Source organism: Megalobrama amblycephala, linkage group LG21 (genome assembly GCF_018812025.1).
Source record: "Megalobrama amblycephala isolate DHTTF-2021 linkage group LG21, ASM1881202v1, whole genome shotgun sequence".
In the NCBI taxonomy this organism is placed as follows: domain Eukaryota; kingdom Metazoa; phylum Chordata; class Actinopteri; order Cypriniformes; family Xenocyprididae; genus Megalobrama; species Megalobrama amblycephala.
The window spans coordinates 31,544,970-31,562,655 of record NC_063064.1 but is presented as its reverse complement, the minus strand read 5'-3'; the positions used below and the strand labels follow the sequence as shown (position 1 = coordinate 31,562,655).

At 33.6% G+C, this 17,686-nt stretch overlaps 1 protein-coding gene across 1 annotated transcript in view; it reads left to right on the top strand.

The window, feature by feature from the left end:
• Nucleotides 1–28: 28 nt before the first annotated feature.
• Nucleotides 29–17,686, top strand: part of ldb1b (LIM-domain binding 1b) — a 36,543-nt gene continuing 18,885 nt past the window's right edge. The window contains exons 1-4 of the mRNA XM_048172373.1: nucleotides 29–177; nucleotides 2,075–2,223; nucleotides 2,983–3,275; nucleotides 7,063–7,242. Of these exons, the coding sequence (XP_048028330.1) occupies nucleotides 7,215–7,242 (28 nt within the window). The 5' untranslated portion in view covers nucleotides 29–177; nucleotides 2,075–2,223; nucleotides 2,983–3,275; nucleotides 7,063–7,214. The remainder of the gene's footprint in view (nucleotides 178–2,074; nucleotides 2,224–2,982; nucleotides 3,276–7,062; nucleotides 7,243–17,686) is intronic.

Below are 17,686 nucleotides of genomic sequence, written 5' to 3'. Positions count from 1 at the left end.
ACTAGGCAACGACTCGCGTCGCCTCATGATTTTACTTTAACCGTTTGATTTACTGTGAAGAGTTACTACGCTACTCTAAATTATAATTAAAATAATTACTGTTATTTTACACATTTGGTTTGATTTTTATTATTAGGATGATGAAATACAGTGGCATCTAGTGGTCGATATTGTCAGGTAGGGCAACGATTTATTACTCATTTTCTGTCAAGACTGATAGCTTTCATGTTTTTAATTGGGGCCAAATAATGGATTATTTAAAGTATAAAGTTAATTTCTTCACTCTGCATTTCAATAATATTATTGTTCACATAACCATTTGAATGAATATGTCTTATTTTCCAGTAAAGTATAGGTTAATATGGAAGACATTTGCTCCACATAAGAAAAATATACTTTTGCAAATCATAATGACATAAAAAGTCGAAGTTATGATATAAGAAGTCATATTTATGAGATGAAAAGCCGAAATTATGACTTAAAACATCATAATTATGACATATGACATAGGGCCTACTAAATCAAAATGGTTAAAATGACATTATTATGACAAAGTCATAATTTTGGCTTTTTATCTCATAATTTCAACATTTTATTTTCATAATTATAACTTTGTCATAAATATATCTTAGTATGTCAGAATTAGATTTTTTTATGTCGTAATTATGACAAAAAGTAAAAAATGACAAAGTCGAAAAATTAATAAAAGTCATTATTATGACAAAGTCATAATTTAGGCTTTTATCTCATAATTTCAACATTTTATTTTCAGAATTATAACTGTCATTATTATATCTTAGTATGTCAGAATTTAGTTTTTTTATGCCGCAGTTATGACAAAAAGTAAAAAATTACATACTAAGTTGAAAATTAATAAAAGTCATTATTATGACAGTGTCATAATTTAGGCTTTTATGTCATAATTTCAACATTTAATTTTCAGAATTATAATTCATAATTATGTCTTAGTATGTCAGAATTAGATTTTTTGACAAAAAGAAAAAAATGACATACTAAGTCGAAAATTAATCAAATTAGTTATTATGACAGTCATTATTTCTAATTTTAATGTCATAATTTCAACATTTTATTTTCATAATTATAACTTTGTCATAATTATATCTTAGTATGTCAGATTTTTTTAATGTCGTAATTATGACAAAAAGTAAAAAAATGACAAAGTCGAAAATTAATAAATGTCATTATGACAAAGTCATAATTTAGGCTTTTATCTCATAATTTCAACATTTTATTTTCAGAATTATAACTCATAATTATATCTTAGTATGTCAGAATTAGATTGTTTGACAAAAAGTAAAAAATGACATACTAAGTCGAAAATTAATAAAATTCATTATTATGACAGTCATTATTTCTAAATTTAATCTCATAATTTCAACATTTTATTTTCATAATTATAACTTTGTCATAATTATATCTTAGTATGTCAGAATTTTATTTTTTTTAATGTCGTAATTATGACAAAAAGTAAAAAATGACAAAGTCGAAAATTAATAAAATTCATTATTATGACAAAGTCATAATTTCGGCTTTTTATCTCAAAATTTCAACATTTTATTTCCATAATTATAACTTTGTCATAATTACGACTGTCAGAATTTTTTTTTTTTTTTTCGTGTCGTAATTATGACAAAAAGTAAAAAATGACATACTAAGTTGAAACTTATTAAGTCAAAGTTAAAAAGTCATGATTATGACATAAGTTGAAATTGACAAAAAGTCATAACCATGACAAAGTCATAATTTTGTCTTTTTATCATAATTTCAACATTTTATTTTCATAATTATAACTTTGTCGTAATCATGACTTAGTATGTCATGTTAGTTTTGGCCGCAACATGAAAATAATTTTGCTGTAATTTGAATATCAGGGATTTAGTTAATGAGCTAATGAGCACAATCAGTGTAATTTGAATAAATGTTGTGGATTGACTGCAGAAAACATCAAACTCCTCTACTCAAAGAACAAGAAGAATACTGTTTTCCAGAGTCAGCAGACCTTTATTCTTAGGTGTTCAGATCCTGTGTCTTATTTCAGTTCTCTCTCTCTCAGAGCCGCGTGTTGTTTGAAACGGGGCCAGCAGCGTGTCTTGTGAAGCAGAAGGGAGCTCCGTGAAAGTGGGTCACCTTCCGGATCTATCCAGACCCCCGCCTCCTGCTGCCGTTTCTCCAGAGAGATCTCCATTATCTGGACACGCACAGGTAGATCCGCTCGCCTCAAACAGACGATGCGCAGCAGTCACAGGTCACAGAGATTCCTTGATTTCTCTCTCTCTCGATTCACCCTCCTCTTCCCTCTTTTCCCGTATCGGTGGCCTCTCAGAACTTGGCAGGAAACCCAGAGAACCTCTCAAATGAAACGTAGAAGAGAGAAAACACACACAGTTGTTTCACAATATTAGTGAAGACATTGCATAGACTTCCATTGATTTTATATCAGGTGATTTTCTAACCCATGCCTCATCACAGACACATGTGCAAAATACTAGATTTAAATAAAACATACACAACTAGTGTATTAACATTAATTCCCTTTGTTAATGGGTAGAAATGATGAAAGGCATATATTTTGATATAAATAATATTTACTTATATAAGTTGACTTGAAAGTTTATTGCACCGTATATCCGGGAGAAACGCTTTGCAAACAAGAACAAATGTAGCTTTTGGAATTGATTGGATGGTTGTGGTTTGCTATTGGTGGATCTCACGTGAGTGACAGGTTGCCCCGCCCTCATCATCAGAGAAGAGAAGAGGGAGGGGAAGTTATTCTGATTCAAGATTACGAGGAACATGAATTTAACACAATAATGATGTGACCTGATAAATCATTTACAATAAACACTGCAATATTCCATCAAAAATAAGAATTGAATTTTAATTTCATGGTTTGTTATTTATCATGTCAGTTTATATGAAATGCCTGTGTGAGTGTTTTCTGTATTTGCACACGGTCTGCAGAGAACATCAGTCAACATAGACAACCCCTGACCTTTAACCTGACACCCCATCAGACTTTGCCAGCAGGACGCCAGCCTAGTTACTACAGCACTAAACGCTGCTCAGTCGTGTGCAATCATCTGATCCCAGAACAGACTTTATAGAGCTGAGTAAGAGTAAGAAGGAAACAGCTGATGAAGAGTGTCTTTCTGTCAGAAGAGGAGAACCTGACTGTGTGCGCAGAAATACAGAGAAACTGACAGAACCACATGAGAGAGAGAGACAACCGGCTTTGAAAAAGATCATTTGCTCAGGTACACGACTGCACACACACACACACACACACACACACACACACACACACACACACAGTTTTAGGTTTTTTGTCATATGTAAATGTAAAACATCTCGTGTAACTGTGTATTTTTCTATATTTTGTTTGGTTTAGATTTTATTGAATATATGCAACTCTTGTGTAACTTGTAGGAAATGTACGACACGGCTCTTGCCATGAATAATATTTTCCAAATATAATTTGTTATAAATCTTTAATACTTCGGAGCACAGAGTGAAGTTTGGTGTATTTTTAAAGAGGAATCTTCACCGATTATTACAGAAGTTAAATCGTTAGTTCACCTGAAAATGTAATTTCTGTCATTAATTCCTCTCCCTCATGTCGTTCCACACCCGTAAGACCTTCATTCATCTTCAGAACACAAATTAAGATATTTTTGATGAAATCCGAGAGACTCGTCCATATAATCAACACTCTCAAGGTCCAGAAAGGAACTAAAGACATTGTTAAAACAGTCATGTGACTGCAGTGGTTCAACCTTAATGTTATGAAGAGCCAAGAATACTTTTTGTGCGCAAAAACAAAATAAAAATAACGACTTTATTCAACAATCTCTTCTCTTCTGTGTCATTCTCATACGTTGTTTACATCCAGCGCTTCCAGGTTCATCGTCAGAACGCCGACTCATTATTGGCCGGCTCCTGCATCAGCATCACACGCATGTGTCACATGATCAGCTTGACTGAGCCGGCGTTTGGATGTAAACACGGATTTCATCAAAAATATCTTAATTTGTGTTCTGAAGATGAACGAAAGTCTTACGGGTGTGGAACGATATGAGCATGAATAATTATTGACAGAAATTTAATTTTTAGGTGAACTAACCCTTTAAAAAAAGTTACAAAAGTGAAATTTTAAGACTTATAGAAGTTTAAGTTTATGAAAATAGGATTTTTTTAAAAATAAAATATGTATTTTAACATGCTAAGTTTCTTTACAGAACATGCAACTCTAAAACTACAAGAAAATCAAATCCAAACACCTGAACAAGTTTTGTGCCAAATTTTAGGTTGATATCTCAAAAAATTAACTTTCAGTAAGAATTTTTTGGGTGCAGTACCAAACTTTTCCACTAGATGACATCCAGGCTCCACTGGTGATGATATAAGGACACACCCATTTCCATATATGGCGATCAGAACCATATATTCCATAATTTTCATAATATTTATGAAGTAGACATCCTATTCAGAAGTGGTTTGGGCAATAATGTTAATATTTGATTTGAATTCAACCCACATAACAACTGGATATGCTAGATGAGCATTAGATATACAATATCAACTAATATATCTAATATTGACTGATATCAATCAATGATTTCAGTATTGACCGAAATAATCGTAATTTAGATTTTCGTTGTAATCGAGCAGCCCTAATTAAAAGATTACAGAGTATGAATTCAATCATAATGACTTCATACTGTGTGTTTGTGTTGAGGTCAAATTGATTTGTCATTTCAGTGGTTGTCTATCAAGAGCAAACACGTGTGTGTGTGTGTGTGTGTGTGTGTGTGTCAGTACAGTGTTTATGTGTGTGTGTGATCCTGCTAGTGTGATCTGCCACATTGCCATGGTGACGGTGCCCTCTGTGAGTGAACCCCCCCTCTGTTTCTCCTGTAATGAGCTCCATTCCACTGTCTCCAGCAGCACTGGACTGAGAGAGCTTGTGTTCGTGTCATACTGACAGGGTGGGAAAATAATATTTTAAATAAAAATTATTATTATTTTTTTTGGATATATTTAATTATTAATTATTTTGTTGCATATTTTTATTTTTTTGCCCATCAAATATTTTAAGGTATTTTATATGTTTTAATATTTTAAATATTTCATTATTAATTATATTTGAGCATATATTTATTTTCATTTTTTTACTCGACAAATATTTTAAAATATATTTTTATTTTAATATTTTTAAATATATCTTTATTAATATTTTCTTGTAGATATGTATTTTTATTGTTTTCGCTCCCAAACATTTTTTAAATACGTATTATTTTTATATTTCTTTAATTATTATTTTTAGTATACATGTATTTTTATTTTAAAATATTTATTTTTAGTATATATTTTTATATTTTTGTCCACCAAATAATTTAAAATATTTTTATTTTAAATATTTAATTATTTATTTTTAAGCATATATTTATTTTAATTATTTTACCAACCAAATATTTTAAAATATTTATTTTAATATTAATTATAAATTATTGTATATGTGTATTTTTATTGTTTTGCTCCCCAAATATTTTTAAATACTTATAATATATAATATTTCTTTATCAATTAATATTTTTAGCATGCATGTATTTTAATTTTTTTGCCAATCATTTTTTTATTTTAATATTTTAAATATGTAATTGTTAATGATTTTAGCATGTATTTATTTTAATTGTTTTACCCTCCAAATATTTTAAATATTTTATATTTAAATATTTTTGAAATATCGTTATTAATTAATTTTTGTATGTGTATTTTTATTGCTTAGCCCCCCCAAATATTTTAAAATACTTATTATTTTAATATTTCTTTATTAATTTATATTTTTAGTATGCATGTTCTTTTATTTGTCTGCCCAACAAATAATATAATATTTTAATATTTTTAATTTAATATTTTAAAGATTTATTTTGTAATTTCTATTTTTAGTATACATGCATTTTTTTTATTTTTTATTATATATGTATTTTAATTTTTTCCCAACAAATTTTTAAAAATAGTTTTAATATTTTAAATATTTCTTTGATATTTTATTATATATTTATACTTATTTCTTTGCCCCCCAGCTTTTACCAGCCCATCTTATTGCAATTATAATATATATATATATATATATAATAACTCACTATATACAGCGGGGAGCAAAAGTCTGAGACCACGTTAAAGATATGGTTTCAAAAACTGGAAATAGTCAGAAAGTTTTAGGGTTTGTGGATATTAGTGGCCAGGACACAGTCAGTCATTGTTGATCTCTCCAGTCAGCAACAGTTGCTGAAGTCCTATTGGTCAGTACTGCTTTAAAGGCGGGGCTTAGTGAAGAGTGAATCTCTGGGGTCAGATGTGAGATGTTTAACGGGAAACATCTGCAGGTACAACAGTCGTGACCTCTGATGACCTGTAGTCTCACTGATGTGTGTGTGTGTTTTAGTATCATGGAGATAATATTATAGTTTATATTATTTTAGTTAGATTTTTTGTTTTCATTTTCATTTTAGTTAAAGTTTTAGTAATTTTCATATTAAACAATGAAAATGAGAAATATTGCCATGACATCTAGCTGAAATAAAATAAGTTTTAGTTTTATTTCAGTTAAAGTTTATTTTATTTCAAGCAACAATTGTTTTTTTATATATATAGTTTTGAATTTATTTAACTATAATATTCCTGCATGCAATCAATGTATAAAATTGATTATTTATTTAGCATATCAAATAATGAATCAGATGATTAATCAGGTGCTTCTTGATGATGTCATGTAAATGTTGATCCATATACCTTTGACCTGGAAACTGTAAATATCAAATTATACTGGAACATGAATATATATTGTAGTAAATAAACCAAAGGCAGTCAGAGATTACGTCTCTCTCTCTCTCTCTCTCCAGCAGCGCTGCTATCTGCACACTAATGAGAGCGAGCGAACTGCAACTCCCCGCGTCTCCGTCTCTCTGCTCTCATTCCTTTGTGCTTGTTCTTTTTTTAACCTTTCCCTCTCTCTCTCTCTCCTCCCTCTCTCGCTCTCAGTGTGTGTGTGTGTGTGTGTGTGTGTGTGTGGAAAACAGACGCCCATGTGAGCAGCAGCAGCCGCGGTGGTCCGGAGCAACAGCGCAGGAGAATCTCAACGGCACCATTCCAGCGTTCTGCTGCGGCGGCTCCGGCGACGGGCATGTGAGAAGATGTCCGTGGGAGGCTGCGCGTGTCCCGGTAAGGCTCCGCCGCGCTGCGGTGACATACGGAGAGGACAGCAGGTTCAGATGCGCACGTAAACATGGCTGCCCGCGTTCTGACGTTTGACTTTTGCAGCGTTTGAAGTGCGGGATGATGGGGAAAATGGAGGGGGTTTAATTTGCTCAAACAGCTGGTTTGCGTTGGTGACATTTACGGCCGAGGTTTTCCATCGGCTGGAGCTTTCGTGGCCTAAATTTCTGAGTTGGGAAATGAAGATTTTGTGTTCGACGTGGAGCAGAAAGAGGAACGAAGGGATAAATCAAAGGAGTTTCTGAAGTGGCTTGATTAGAGGCTAAAGGTCAAGCTGCGTTTAAAAGCCGACCCCTGCCGTGTGATGGTCACACGTGTTTAACATCAAACGCTTTTCTGTCACATCACAGATGTGCTTACAGAAGAGAGTTTACTTGATATAATTTATGTGTTTGCGGAGGCGAACGGTATTGTCACACCAAGAACGTATATAAAAGAATAGCAGATATCGCTGGACAACAATCAGAATTTTAAAGCGACAAAACTGCAACAAACACAACGAAATCATCGCTATCATAGTTCCCGTTCTTGGTGTGAACGGGCCTTGATGTATAAATCAACAAGTGGTCAGGTGACACTCGGCTTCTTTTCTATGAAAACTGTCTGTGTTTTTCGCTGATTTGAACTTTTTAAGCTCCTCCAAAGTGATGATAAATGTGTCTGATCCAAACACAGACGATGTGTTTCATTTAGACGGAGGCTCTCAGGGGTCAAACGGCCCTCCAGATCTTTCATGTCTTGCGTGTTTACAGCGTGTCGGATGTGTTCGGAGCCGTTAGATCATCCGTTTCTGTTCACACACTGCCAAAACTGCTTTTCTTACTCAGTGTTTTTGTCCAAATATCTATAAAATCTTGCATGAAGATGCATTTATTTGACAAGTAAAGATCTAATGTCTTGTTTTCTGAAAAAAAGGTGAGTTTTTGCTTAAAACAAGCAAAATTATGGGTTAAGGAAAAATAATTTTGATTATTTTTCTTACTCCATTGGCAGATAATTTATCTTGTTTTAAGCAAAAAATCACTTAATTTTGATTTTATTTTTTATTATTTGTCTAGTAAATGCATCTTGATTTAAAAGTCTTTAGATATTTGGACTGGAAACAAGACAAAAATACTAAAAAAGTAAGAAATGCATTTTTGCAGTGCATCTGATGATTCTTTTTCTCTCTCTTTGAGGGGACTTTAAATGCTATTTTACTGTATTTACAGTACATAAATATAATTGCTGAACATTGTTGAGCCTAGAGAATATCATGAGTATGAGGAGTTTAAATGAGAAGAAAGTCCTCCACACTCAAATCAATTCCTGCTCTGCATTTTAAAGGATTAGTTCACTTCAGAATGATAATTTACTCTCCTCCATGTCATCCAAGATGTTCATGTCTTTCTTTCTTCAGTGGAAATGAAATTAAGGAAAAGATTCCAGGATTTTTCTCCATATAGTGGACTTCACTGGGGTTCAACGGGTTGAAGGTCCAAATGTCAGTTTCAGTGCAGCTTCAAAGAGCTCTACATGATCCCAGACGAGGAATAAGAGTCTCATCTAGAGAAACCATCAGACATTTACTAAAAATATATAGTTTTTAAGCACAAATGCTCGTCTTGCACTGCTCTGTGATGCTCCACGCATGACGTAATCATGTTGGAAAGGTCACGCGTGACGAAGGTGGAAGTAGGGCGAAAAACTCCATCTCAATTTCTTTTCCAACTTCAAGATCGTCCGTCATTGTTGTTTTACCTTCTTTTGACTTAGTCTTTGACATTCACTTTGTAAACACTGGATCGGTACTTCCGTCTACGTCACGCGTGACCTTTCCAACATGATTACGTCATGCGTGGAGCATCACAGAGCAGTGCAAGACGAGCATTTGTGGTTAAAAACTATATAATGTTTATTTTTTTTAGAAAATGAGTGATGGTTTCTCTAGATAAGACTCTTATTCCTCGTCTGGGATCATGTAGAGCTCTTTGAAGCTGCACTGAAACTGACATTTGGACCTTCAACCCGTTGAACCCCAGTGAAGTCCACTATATGGAGAAAAATCCTGGAATGTTTTCCTTCATTTCTTTTCCACTGAAGAAAGAAAGACATGAACATCTTGGATGACATGGAGGAGAGTAAATTATCAGGACATTTTAATAAATAATAAATTTATGGATTGCGTTTGTTCCTCTTTTGGATCTGCTAAATTCATAAATGTAAACAGTAATGTAGAAATCATCACATTACAGAAGTAAAGTGAGTCTCATTAACCTCTTCTACAGTTCAGACTCTCTGTTTCCTTCCTGCACAAGATCACGTCTGCAGCTTTATGGAGCATTAAATTCATTTTCACACGTATCAGAATCGGCGGGTTATTCGAGCGGCTGTGAATCCAGACGCGTTCAGCAGCTGTCAGTCAAACGGGAATCGCTCTCTTACAGCAGAAACCTGAGCGTGTGCATATGGATTTATTGATTTGCGTGAGGATTCGGACTGATTTGTGGTTTTGTAACTTCATGGGCTGTTGAGTTTATGTTTTGTAATTCAGTAGAAGCTCAGATTCTGTCTGTGGGGATTGTGGGATTGTGGTCGGATGGAAAATACATGACTGCATGACTTCAGGAGATTTAAAGTGCGCCTCACTCATAAATCAGCCAGTCATGATATCAGTGAGGTTATAGTAAATATCATCACCGCCACTTTAAAACCTGAGATGTCCTCAGTAAAGCAGTGAAACGTGTGTGTTTACATTCCTCTGTGTGTGTGTGTGTCTCTCCTGTGTGGTCTCCATCCATGGCTGAGAGTGTGTGTTTATATTATTAATACTGTAATAGTTAATATATAATAGTTATTAACAAAAAGTCACACAGAAATCACATCTGATTTATTTCCATTTATGAAAGTGGATGAAAATGTTTGATTTTAATCATCAAATCAGATTTTGGCTGAAATGTGTGATCACACACTCACATCTCTCTTTTTCTCCCAGTTTCTGTCTGTGCGCGGAGAGGTTTGTGCTCTCATGCAGAGAGTCACATGGTCTTCTTGATTAGAGGAAAATCACTTAAAGCAGAGCGCTGCGAAAATGGCAACAGCCAAAAGCAGCAGTTACACAAGCAGAGACAGACAAAGAGGAGGAGGAGGATGTTTGTGTTGAAGCAGGGGAGGTCGGGCAGCTCTCGCGCGTGTCTCTGTGTGTCTGAGTGTTTTTCAGGCAGACTGATCTGTCATTGGTCAGGCTGTTTCTGCTCATCAGACCTGCTGTCTCCTGCACACCGCCACAGATCTGGCACAAAATGGCTTCCTGTGCAGAGAACACAGCAGCATCAGGGCAATGTGACGTACCCATCAGCCACCAGACACTCAGAGTGACACAGGCTCACTGATCTGATCTGATATGACCAGCTGATCAGAGCTGAGCTTTATCATGTGTGGCTCAGAAAACCAATGGTTTTGGTGGATGGAGTCTTAAAAACTCTTTTAGTAAACTGATCGATATGAGGATTTATGTCACACTTCACTGAGATTTATTTTCTATCAGTTTATGACACTCAGGGAATATAATGTATGGTTCTTTTATATAGAAGAGGCAGTAATTTGATTTGGGAATAAATATTAATGCACCTTTAAATGTGATTAAAATGGCATTTTATTATAATTAATATAGTTTTATTAATATTTTGATTTTTTTTGTGTGTCATTTTAATTATTTTTTAATTATGTCTTCAGTTTTAGTTATAGTAAGTTTAGTACTTCAACTTAAACTAAACAAAAATGACAACTACCTGAAATAAAAATGTTAATTTTTTTATATTTTATATCATTTTATATGAAATACATAAATAAATATTAAAAAATAAGTAAATATTATTATTATTATTATGCATAAATATAAAAATAAAAATATTTTATTATATAGATATATATCTAAAAATATTTCCTTAATGCACCTTTGGTATGAATTATATTAATTATACTACTAAAATACATTAATGGCAAATAATGTATTTTAGTAGTATAATTAATATATTATTATATTTTTTATTAATATTTTGAATTAATAAAAATATTTACAATTTAAAATGAACATTTTAAATTTTATTAATTTTTATATTTTCCATTTTAGTTAATTTTTTGTTTTTGATATTGTAATTATATATTTTTTAAATTATGTCTTCAGTTTTATTTATCATAAGTTTAGTACTTGAACTTAAACTAAACAAAAATTACAAATACCTGAAATAAAATGTTTATTTTTTAAATATTTTATATCATTTTATATCAAATAAATAAATATAAAAATGAGTACATATTATTATTATTATTATTATTATTAATAATAAATAATAAATATAAAAATACAATTATTTTATATATAAAAATATATTGTATTAATGCACCTTTAAATGTAATTAAAATGGCAAATAATGTATCTTAGTAGTATAATTAATAAATTATTTTAGTTTTATCAATATTTTGAATTAATAAAAATATTTTAAATTTAAAATTAATATTTTAAATTTTATTAATTTTTATATTTTCCATTTTAATAAAAAATTTTTGTTTTTGTCATTTTAATTATATTTTTTAAAAATTATGTCTTCAGTTTTAATTATCATAAGTTTAGTTCATGAACTTAAACTAAACAAACCTTAAACTACCTGAAATAAAATTTGTTTAATTTTTTTTTATAATTTTTTATATTTTACATAATTTTATATAATATAAAATTAAAAATAAATAAATAAATATTATTATTGATAAATAATATAAAAATAAATAAAATTAAATATATATTTATATTATTTTATTTAAATGAACAGAAATATTTTTAATGGTATTAGTTAACATTAATAACACTGCTAAGTTGATAACTTAATGAAATAAATGAGGTCATGTGATGCTGTAGCATTTTATCACTGTACTATTGCACACACTATTTCTGAGCAACAGTAGGCAATATTTTAGTATTCATCATCGACACCTCTCACCTCTAGGTGGCGTCTGTTGTATTCAGTAACCAGATCGTCTGACAGCTCTTCCCTGACCTGTTTACCACATCTAAAAAGATCACATTGTCTGCTGTGATCATTGAATATGTCACCTGAGACCTCTCCTGTCCGTCTGTAGCGCCTCCAGCTTCAGATCCGCTGGATTTTAATCCAAATGCTGTGATCAGCACTTTAAAGCAGCATTGATTTACAGCTTAGCACCACAGAAATGCACCAGCCCCGTGGGAGACCTGTCAATCATTACAGGGCCCCGCCCACCTCTTTGTGTCACAGGCGGGAGGAGGGGCTTGACTGGTCAGAGCTGTGAATTCAGGGTCACTTCTGTTCATTATATCTGTGAATTAATGCCCAGAGCATCAGTGCATCATGGGTCATGTTTTCACTGGTTACTGGGGATAAATGCAAAAATTACATTCGCTAAATTTGCAAATAATCATTCTTAAGTTGCATTCACATTTAGGTGATTGTGACATTTTGAAGTATGAAGACTGAACTAGTATTTTCTTGTAACATACCCTAATAATCATTGTTTCAAACTTGTAAAAATCATTGTTTACAGTGTAATACAATCTTCATAATCTTCCTGCTTTGAAGGGCAGTTTGCTTCGGGCCAGTTTTGGGGGCAGCGGGGGGCTTGTGTTATCAAGCCTGTGACAGATGTATACCTCTTGACTTCCTGTTGACTAGGGAACACAGAGGGGTTAGATAGTCCTCAACCTTCCCCCATCGCTTTAACTACAGCCCTTCAGCCAAAAGCCTGGCCTCCAGAGATACCCGAGAGAGAGAGAGAGAGAGAGAGAGACACGTGCGTCTGCGTGTATTTTCTGTAAGGAGCATCAGAAGCTGTCAGCATGATGGACCAACTAGAAGCAGTAGGTGAGAATGGAGCATTCTACTGTATTATTTGCTATTGTTGGCCTTGATTATTTGATCGTATGCAGAGTTTGCCATTGAAAAGCTTGTTTCTGCCATGGAATAAAAAATAAAAAAGGTAATTGTGACTTTTCCTCACATTGTGAGTTTATAGTCAGCTTTATGTCAAGACAAGACACGTGAGCTTTATTGTCATTCCGCTATATGTAGAAACGTACAAATGAAGGAAATGTCGCCTCATGGGACCATGATGTCATATATAAATATAGCCTAACTATAACTTCTTATCTCGCAATTCTGACTTTTTTCCTCAGAATTCTGTGTTTACATCTCGCAATTCTGTTTTGTTTTCCTCCACTACGGAATAAAAACTCTGGTAATTGCAACTTTTTAGTCTCGCAGTTCTGTTTTTGTTTCCTCAGAATTCTAAGTTTACATCTCGCAATTCTGACTTTTTTCCTCGGAATTCTAAGTTTACATCTTGCAATTCTGACTTTTTTCCTCGGAATTCTAAGTTTACATCCCGCAATTATGAGTTTTATTTGGAATTCTAAGTTTACATCTCGCAATTCTGACTTTTTTCCTCGGAATTCTAAGTTTACATCCCGCAATTCTGACTTTTATTCGGAATTCTAAGTTTACATCTCGCAATTCTGACTTTTTTCCTTGGAATTCTAAGTTTACATCCCGCAATTCTGACTTTAATTCGGAATTCTAAGTTTACATCTCGCAATTCTGACTTTTTTCCTTGGAATTCTAAGTTTACATCCCGCAATTCTGACTTTTATTCGGAATTCTAAGTTTATATCTCGCAATTCTGACTTTTTTCCTTGGAATTCGAAGTTTACATCTGGCAATTCTGATTTTTTTCCTTTGAATTCTAAGTTTACATCCCACAATTCTGACTTTTATTTGGAATTCTAAGTTTACATCCCGCAATTCTGACTTTTATTCGGAATTCTAAGTTTACATCTCGCAAATCTGACTTTTTTCCTTGGAATTCTAAGTTTACGTCCCGCAATTCTGACTTTTATTCGGAATTCTACGTTTACATCCTGCAATTCTGACTTTTATTCGGAATTCTAAGTTTACATCCCGCAATTCTGACTTTTTTCCTTGGAATTCTAAGTTTACGTCCTGCAATTCTGACTTTTATTCGGAATTCTACGTTTACATCCCACAATTCTGACTTTTTTCCTTGTTTACATCCCGCAATTCTGACTTTTATTCAGAATTCTAAGTTTACATCCCGCAATTCTGACTTTTTTCCTTGTTTACATCCCGCAATTCTGACTTTTTTCCTTGGAATTCTAAGTTTACATCCTGCAATTCTGACTTTTATTCGGAATTCTAAGTTTACATCCCGCAATTCTAACTTTTATTCAGAATTCTAAATTTACATCCCTCAATTCTGACTTTTTTCCTTGTTTACATCTCGCAATTCTGACTTTTTTCCTTGGAATTCTAAGTTTACATCCCGCAATTCTGACTTTTATTCGGAATTCTAAGTTTACATCTCGCAATTCTGACTTTTTTCCTTGGAATTCTAAGTTTACGTCCCACAATTCTGACTTTTATTTGGAATTCTAAGTTTACATCTCGCAATTCTGACTTTTTTCCTCGGAATTCTAAGTTTACATCCCGCAATTCTGACTTTTATTCGGAATTCTAAGTTTACATCTCGCAATTCTGACTTTTTTCCTTGGAATTCTAAGTTTACATCCCGCAATTCTGACTTTAATTCGGAATTCTAAGTTTACATCTCGCAATTCTGACTTTTTTCCTTGGAATTCTAAGTTTACATCCCGCAATTCTGACTTTTATTCGGAATTCTAAGTTTATATCTCGCAATTCTGACTTTTTTCCTTGGAATTCGAAGTTTACATCTGGCAATTCTGATTTTTTTCCTTTGAATTCTAAGTTTACATCCCACAATTCTGACTTTTATTTGGAATTCTAAGTTTACATCCCGCAATTCTGACTTTTATTCGGAATTCTAAGTTTACATCTCGCAAATCTGACTTTTTTCCTTGGAATTCTAAGTTTACGTCCCGCAATTCTGACTTTTATTCGGAATTCTACGTTTACATCCTGCAATTCTGACTTTTATTCGGAATTCTAAGTTTACATCCCGCAATTCTGACTTTTTTCCTTGGAATTCTAAGTTTACGTCCTGCAATTCTGACTTTTATTCGGAATTCTACGTTTACATCCCACAATTCTGACTTTTTTCCTTGTTTACATCCCGCAATTCTGACTTTTATTCAGAATTCTAAGTTTACATCCCGCAATTCTGACTTTTTTTCCTTGTTTACATCCCGCAATTCTGACTTTTTTCCTTGGAATTCTAAGTTTACATCCTGCAATTCTGACTTTTATTCGGAATTCTAAGTTTACATCCCGCAATTCTAACTTTTATTCAGAATTCTAAATTTACATCCCTCAATTCTGACTTTTTTCCTTGTTTACATCTCGCAATTCTGACTTTTTTCCTTGGAATTCTAAGTTTACATCCCGCAATTCTGACTTTTATTCGGAATTCTAAGTTTACATCTCGCAATTCTGACTTTTTTCCTTGGAATTCTAAGTTTACGTCCCACAATTCTGACTTTTATTTGGAATTCTAAGTTTACATCCCGTAATTCTGACTTTTATTCGGAATTCTAAGTTTACATCCCGCAATTCTGACTTTTTTCCTTGGAATTCTAAGTTTACGTCCCGCAATTCTGACTTTTATTCGGAATTCTAAGTTTACATCCCACAATTCTGACTTTTTTCCTTGGAATTCTAAGTTTACGTCCCGCAATTCTGACTTTTATTCGGAATTCTAAGTTTACATCCCACAATTCTGACTTTTTTCCTTGGAATTCTAAGTTTACGTCCCGCAATTCTGACTTTTATTCGAAATTCTAAGTTTACATCCCGCGATTCTAACTTTTTTCCTTGTTTACATCCCGCAATTCTGACTTTTATTCAGAATTCTAAGTTTACATCCTGTGATTCTAACTTTTTTTCCCGCGATTCTGTTTTTTGTATTCGCCGTAGAATAAAAAAAATTATAAAGGTAATTGCAACTTTTTATCTCAAAATTTGGACTCTTCTTCTCAGAATTGTTGGAAAAAGGTTGTAATTACCTTTTCATTCTGTGGCAGAAACAAGCTTCCATACTGATATGAAGTCAAAGCAGCTTTCAGACTGATGTGTGCAGTGGTCTTTAGAAATGAACAGTACACCCTAAAACCATATTTACTCAGTTATTGTGTCGAAGAGCTGCTTTCTGCGTCCCCCAGCATGCTCTCGTGAAGATAAACAAAGTCTAGCAGCACATGACTGCAGTGAACATGTGTGTCTCTAAACGGGTCTCAAACTCTCAGCATGTGGAGTTCTGAAGAACCACAGAAGATTGTAAGAAACTGAGCACGTGTTCAGCGCAGCGTGTGTCGGGTTGAGCTGAAGATAAGGCCTCATGTCCCTCTGACAGCTAAAGCTGAAGGCTGAGCCTGAATTTGACCCCCACACACATTAGAAGATTAACCTTTGTGTACCGTTTCAATGGCACAATCCCTTCCTGGGACTGCAAGGAAGCTTTGATTATTTATTATTTTAACCATATTTTTAGCGCGCCTGTATTCAGTTTGACAGTCATTTATTCATGCACAGCATCGTTGTGTTTTGATGCGAGCGCATGTAATATGAACACACTCTCTCGGGACACGGCTCAGCTTCTCATCCCCCACCCAAACATACATGCATAATGTGCAAATGCACCGAAACATCCTTTAACATCATGATGTGAACCTGGATTATTTGTCAGTCTATAACGCGGGACTGTAATGTCATCGTCATTGATTAGCACCTCTGCGTTAAGTGGCTTACCATTGACCCGGGTCAGAATTGATTATTTGAAATTCCCAGCTGTATAATTGTCATTTATCGGGCGCTTGTCAGTCGAAGAGCGTTAGACTATGAAGTGGACTAATGCAATTGAGATGTTTGCATGTGTAATTGAATCATTGATTTGTTTTGACAAGCCCAAGTATGCTAATCTCCTCAGAATGTGTGCATTATGTTGTTATTAATTCTTTTACATTGTGACTTGCTGAGTTTGAAAAGGCTGCATGTAAATCTGAACATGCCTGATTTTCTTTTGAAGCAGCGCTGGAGTTGAGCGTCTGAATTCTGCATTAAAGCCTGTAAACTGATCTTAATATAAGATGCACTTGGCGCTGTTGAGTTGATGTGCACATTTGATTTATTTCTTCATTGGTCGATACGTGAAGTGATGACAGAGAGATGTGAAATGTGCTTAGCAAACAAATCGCACTGGGGGAAGAGACAGACAGAGACAGACAGAATCCATCTCACTGAGAGACGGACTGAGAGAAGGTTTATGGAACAGTTTGTCATGCAAATAAAGTGGACTACATCGAACTGAATGGAAAATTCAGACGGGCACAAAATGAATATAAGCACCTGTCTACAGCATAACTGTTATTATGGGAATAAAGATAGATCTGCTT